At 43.2% G+C, this 6,708-nt stretch overlaps 1 protein-coding gene across 1 annotated transcript; it reads right to left on the reverse strand.

The window, feature by feature from the left end:
* Window positions 1–202: 202 nt before the first annotated feature.
* GRPEL2 (GrpE-like 2, mitochondrial (E. coli)) lies at window positions 203–3,431 on the reverse strand (the record flags this gene model as incomplete). Its single annotated transcript, XM_010076991.1, has 3 exons — window positions 203–719; window positions 2,457–2,538; window positions 3,263–3,431. Coding segments are annotated over 3 exons (607 nt in total), but the record flags the coding sequence as incomplete, so codon positions are not given.
* Between the last annotated feature and the right edge of the window lie 3,277 nt (window positions 3,432–6,708).

The raw sequence follows: 6,708 nt of genomic DNA on the forward strand, positions 1-6,708 counted from the left end.
CAGGAGTCCGTCTCAGATATGGAACTGGGAGACAAGATTCCTTAGCTCTCAGAGAATTTCCCTTTCTCCGCCATATCTTCCCTCTTCCCCATACAAGTCTTAATGGAGAAATGAGCAACGGAGAAAGGGGCTACAGTGCCACGTTTCTGACAAATAGCAGGACTCCTAGTACTAATCCACATACTCCAAAAAGGATTATTAAATATACAAGTACCTTAGAATTCATGGCAAAATGACTGCACACATTATAAAGAAGCCAACATACAATACAAACCTATCTTAATAAATAAGTAAAGACATGCAACTGCATGCTGAGGGCTCCTCAGCGCAGTACGGTCCCAGATGCCAATGGGTAAGCCCATGTCATTCCTGTGACTCTACTGCCACACCGACAAGTGCATGTCTGATAGTGCGCCCATGGAGTTTGTAGCCATCCTGAGTCACCAGTGCTATCGTGCCCGGCTGCATTCCCTCGGCTGGTACATGGCAGACTATTTCATGGTCGTATGGATCATATTTGCCACCAACAGGGTTCATCTTCTGAAGGCCGTGTTTGGCAAATACACTTTGCAATTTGGCCTCTATGAGAGAGAGGCCTTCATAGATTTTCTTCAAGGTTGGATTTGGATTACTAGGCTCCGCTTCTTCTGCGGCGCTCTCGGCAGTCTTCTCCAAGATATCTGCTACCTCCACAAGGTCCCTGCAGAAACTCTGGATCCCTACAGGCACAAAGAAGCAAGAAGTAAATGAAGGGCAGTTTACAGAACACGCAGAGCTAGAGTACCAATGACAGGCACAAAGTCACAGAAGCTTGAAAGCACTCGTAAAGCTGCTAATTGATTTGAACTGTTACTTTAGTGGGAGCAGGCAGTGTATTCTGTATGCTGTAGCCAAAGCTTTATCATTACATGGGAAGTAACCTGAAGACTCCCCAATCAAGGTACATGCAGGAAGGTACATCTATACACACCAACACAGATATATATATATATATGTATATTGCATACATACATACATATATATATATATACACACTTGACAAAGCATAGCATTAGTATTTCACTACCAAAAGTTCTTCCAACTCAGATGTGTCATTTAGGACACTGTTCTACACCCTCTCATACAGTCCCAGAGACATAAATGTTTTGCCAATCAACTCACACAAATGCCCATGCCCATGGGGAACAAACACAACAGGGGGAAGTAAAAATAATACATGACCACTGAAAACTACATCCACAATTTTATTCGTAAGTTAAAACTATTGTGAAAGGACCAGACAAAATGGTCCTTGAGTCAGTCATGAAAAAGTCATGCAGTCTTTTTAATTAGAAAAATGTGTTTAGATTGTATACGTTTCCAGAAGTGGTGTATTACGCTGTGCAGAACTGTCAGGAAAATCAGGCTCCTCAGTAATATAGATGCCATAACTAACTTACTGGAAAAACACATTAGGAAAACAGAGAAACAATGCTTTGGTGCTGTCTATATACCTGTACGTACATATTTAAACACACACATAACAAAGAAGCAACAAAGGAGCAGACAGAAGCAGACCGATTACCAACCAGTTCCTCTTCCACTAGAGTCTGTTTTAATGCTCTACAGACCCCCTGTGTCTCACTCCATAAGCAACTTCTAATAAAGAACCTCATTTCTCTTCAGATCTGAAGCATAGCACATCTAAAATTCAAAGAGCTAGGAAAAAAAACCAAACCCAACTCAAAACCAAGGGTGCTGATTATCCCAAAACTTAACAACCATTTTACAGCACAATGAGCAGACTGGTAAGAAAAGTACAGCAGCTCTAATTTCAAAGCTGGAATTAACTAATAAAAAATGTCCCAAGATTCATGCATTATGCAGAGTAGCAGTTTCTCATTCTCAGAGATGGTGCTGGCAGAGTGCAACAATTAAACAGCAGTTTCTTTCTCCTTCACCTGCCTCTCTTGCCAAAGCTACAAATCCAGCTCTCTTCATTGATGCTAAAATAGTTATTATAGAAGTTTTAAATAACATCTGATACAGAAACTGACAACCTTTGCCCCAGGCACAGTCGACCTCCTGAAAGCTAAAGCACAGTTAATATAGGAAGGGCAATCACAACCTGATGACACAGCTAAGAGCATGAAACACACCCTGCCAGAGACGACTCTCAGGATACAGAAAAACATGTAACTTCAACCAAGTCAGCAGAACTACACTCAAATGCACCAGGCCTGTTTTATTAAAAAAAGATCAAAGAAACAGTCACTGAGATAAACCTGACAGGACACAGCTGGACATATAGAAAAAACAGCGAGTAAGCCCGGACACCGAAAGTCCACACCAAACATTATGCCAGACTTCACAATGAATGAGGGCAGGACAGGGGGAGAGAAAAGCTGTTTATCAGCATTTTACGCTCAGGCAGGCAGGCCACCACAGTAAACACTGCTTTGCCTCACTTGGCTTACCAAAGAGCTTGGCATCTTCCACAAACTTCTGCGTTCTCCTCCGGACATTGTCAGAATCTGCCAAAGCTTTCCGGTATCGCTCCTGTAACCACAATGGCAAGGGGAGACATCAAACAAGGAGATAAAACTCATTTCCTGACAAATTAGCAATCCCTTGGCAACAATTTAAAAAGAGCCCCCTTCAGGTCAGAAGGCTGTGCTGGGCTCCTGCGTTTTCATTACGTGCAAACCCACATCCCCCTCCTAATGGTTAATGAGCACAACTCCCTGGAAAGGACCCAAGCGAAGGCCAGAAGCATTCAGGGTGCAGCTCAACTGCTGCATTGTCAGGCTGCTGCTTTTTGCATGACTCACTGCAGCTACTGAGACACTCCTTTCTCTCTCACAGGCAAGCTGGTGGTCTCAGCAACAGATCTGCAACTGGCTGATTTATCGCTTGGTGCAGTAGTACTACTCTCAGGGTGATTATCTCCAGAATTGCCTGCCCAGTGCCATAGTATTTAATCCTCTCCTTAGTCACATCTGTTCTTCAAAGTCCCTATAACATGATTGCTACCATTTCCACCACATCCCTGTCACTAAAGAGGACTTTCCTTCTTGGACAATCTGGATCTGGTGCAACACAGTACGTGACACTAATCAGGACAAAGCTACTGCCATGCCCTCTGTACAATGCCACGGAGGAATTGACCAGACCATCTCCCACATAATTTTCCTGGGCTTACAGAAAAAGCCAGGGCCGAAAGACAGACCAAGTCAAGGGGACTGAACAAAAGACATCATCATGCCACCAGCAGCATACTCACAGTTAAATCCCGGACTTGTTCTTCCAATTTGATGGCTTTGTGCTCTAAGGCACAGTCAGAAAGGGGATGCTTGGGCTCATCACGGGGATCTTCTGGGCCAGACTCGTCTCCTGTACTTCTCTGCTGAGCTGCAGTGCTGAAAACACATGGGGACTCTCTGAAATACAAGCTAGTGACAAAGAAGGAAAGTTAAGTAACAACAGGGTCAAAAAGAATAATTCTATTTTAGTGTCATTACTAAAAGCAGGCTCAATTCAAAAAGGTAAACAGGGTTCTAGATAAAATATTAGCTTGTTTCAGAAAATATCGACAACTAGCACAGAAACACAGAGACAGATGTTTGGAAAAGTTCTTTTATTTTAGACTCATGTGTCACTACATAGGCTGTACACCACTTCTTTGACACACCTTGAAAAGAGTCACATTTTCACAGGAAGACAAGCTGTGGGTTGCATTTTTGCTGACCTCCCAGTACAGGTGGGAGTTTTGCAAGGTAGCCTTGAAAAGGAAATGTGGTATAAAGTTGGTTTTATAGTTATTTTAAAAACCCCAAATGTTCTAAGAAAAATTCAGTAAGATTTGCAAACCCATGGCACTTAATAATACAGGCAGGCAGATCCTCGCCTGCTATCTAAGACAGTACAATGACTGCAAAAGGGCAAGTCACGCCAGCGGAATGGCTGTGGATTTCCACCTAGCAATCGCTAGACGTACACAACTTTCATGTCCACTGCATAAAGAACAGTTAAAAACCGAACAGAACTCTCAGAGACATGACTAAGGTGTGTGCAGCCCAAATATTCTGAGACCTTCTGCCAGGACCGTCACAACTCCATTAGCTATGTTTGGAAAAGGGACTGAACATGTCAACTGAAAATAGTCCCTAAAATTTTCCAACAGTTCTAAACACTTCAACTGTTTTTATCTACTAGCAAAAAAACCCAAAATAAGCCCAAGCCTCCAGCACTGAAGCCTACCTTATTTCCAATGACTCTTCCATCCTAATTACACTTTTCAACTAAAAGCACACTTGTCAATGGTTCATGTTGGCACTGCAGGTGGAGCTCATCCAGGAGGCTGACTGCATAGCTTGCAGATGAAATGATGAAACAACCACAGAGTCAGATAATTGGACTGAGCTGTATAAACACCACCTAGGTGCTTAGCAGCCCATTCGATACTGTCACTACCTCACAGGTTTCCCAAAAACTAGATAATAGAAGTCTTTCTGAAAACAGTTTGGTCAAAAGATGATCAAAACCAGCAAGCTGGAAAAAACTTTGAAAAATAAAGAAAATATTTTTCACTTCATTCAGTTCTTTTCCAGAAAGCCCTTCACCTGTGTTAACAATGCTCTCACTCCAATAGCAAAATAGCAAAAAGAGTTTTCACTCCCTCTCCTACACCACCTCCTTATCCAAACAGACCTAGACAAGACCCATTCCTGCCAGCATGAGGCCAAAGCCTCAGCCCACCTCCCTCTCATGCCTTACACCAATTTACTTCCAAACCAGCTCCATTCCAGAAACATTTTTGCTTACACTTAACAAGGAAGAGTGTCTCCTTTTCTGGGAACACCTGGGCTCTGAGCAGGGCTTTCAGCATCCCCTTTAACAGAGGGTTTTGCACATACTCAGCACACATTTACCATGCGAAATGCAGCACAGCACAGAAATCACTGCACTGGCACTGACTCAAACTTCTGTGTTTATACAGCACAATTCAACACTGCACAGACATACTAATTTAGGCCCCAGAATCAATACAGCTGAGTTCATGTTACCTGGCCTGCACCACTAAGCTTTCTTACTTTTCAGCAAGGCTATATTGCTCAGGTACAATGTTGCAGAAGTGCACAGCTGTTTTTTTTCCAGGTCTGTCAAACTGGTCATGAGACCTAAGTGTTGTTCAGCAATCCAGCTAAACTAAGCTTATAGCGGCAACTAGAAGGGGCAGATTTGCTCCCCTTATTCCACTACTGGAACTATGCAGAACGAAGGTTCAGGGAGTTAAACCAGCTGAAAACCAACACTACAAAACAAAACTACTTTTCTGTCTGTGTCCCTGAATAGGTTTGCTGACAGATCAGATGAGCGCAAGTGCCAGTACAAAAGAGAAGACAAACACGTGAAGCCTGGTGAGATGTGGGAGGGAGAATATGGGGAAGGGAAAAGGTGTTCTGCTTCGGGTGGCAGCCAGGGCTTAGACGGGCTCAGGTCTACAACCAAAGCGCAGTTTAAGAGATTTAGATCTACCCAAAGACCACCAAGCACCTCCTACCACTCCCTGTTTAGCCACCCAGGTGTTGGCTCATTTTATCTTTAATACCAAGTTGCTAAACATCTCACAGCACTAATAACAAACTTCCTTTTCCCACCTCAAGATATTTGCATATGAAATTTTTTTATTAAGTGGGTACTTAAAACCTGATCTGTATGTCAAACCACTCCTTTGCAACACATGACACACCAAACACAAGTCTGGAAGTGCTTCTGCTACATACACTTGCTCTAGAACAGGATGTTCCTCGCACTAATCCTTAAAGAACAAGGCAAGGAGCTATCAATAGGCCCTTTTCAAAAAGTTGCCCAGCCACTGTGGTTCTGGGTTCCAGGAATGGCAACACAGAAGAAAACCCCACATTTTATCCCTGGCTGCAGATGGATCTTTTTGGGGCACAAGACCCGATCCTGAATGATTTTTAAGATACATTTGTTTTGTTGACTGGTTAACACAGCACTTTTTCAAGTTACATAAGTAGACTAAACCAGAGGCAGGGACAGAGAAGGACCCCGTTCACCAAGCCTTTAAATCTTCACGGATTGATTCTGAACAACTGCAAAGCTTTCTGTGAAAACATAAGGTATGTCTGCAGTAAGCACTAACCGCAGGCTTTGTCTTTTATCATCTCACACTTCATTTAAAGAGCTGCAAGGATGGAAATTAGCCATGGTAGGGATGAACCAAAGAACCTGAAATGCAGCTGAGAAAGCAGCCTTGCTAGACACCTCACAGGTTAGACTCCTGCATCTTAAAAAAAAACCAAAACTGTACAGATGAGTTAACTCTTTTGGATGCAAGAAGCAAAAGTTAGTGAGTCATCTCCCTCTGCAAGTGATTTACACAACACCAATGGGTGTGTTTTGGTGTGTAGGAGGAAAGGTGCATGAATGAGCTGGTGCCTCAGCTACAGGGACCTGCCTACGTGAAGCAGAGAGCTGCCTGCATGGACTCCTTTCTCCAGCCTGTGAAACCAAGTCACAAAACACTCCCCCGTGCAGTGAAATGCTCCAGGTATCATGTGCTGTTCAGACAAGCCTGCCTTAAAAGTTGCAGGCAAGAAACAAGAACCACATACTGACTCCAAAGGGAATTCTTAAGAAGGACTACTATGCAGAACTGAACATGTGTCTCAATTTGCTTCTTCCTCCAGGATAAAAGAAATA

Source organism: Pterocles gutturalis, unplaced genomic scaffold (genome assembly GCF_000699245.1).
Source record: "Pterocles gutturalis isolate BGI_N339 unplaced genomic scaffold, ASM69924v1 scaffold14178, whole genome shotgun sequence".
Lineage (NCBI taxonomy): Eukaryota > Metazoa > Chordata > Aves > Pterocliformes > Pteroclidae > Pterocles > Pterocles gutturalis.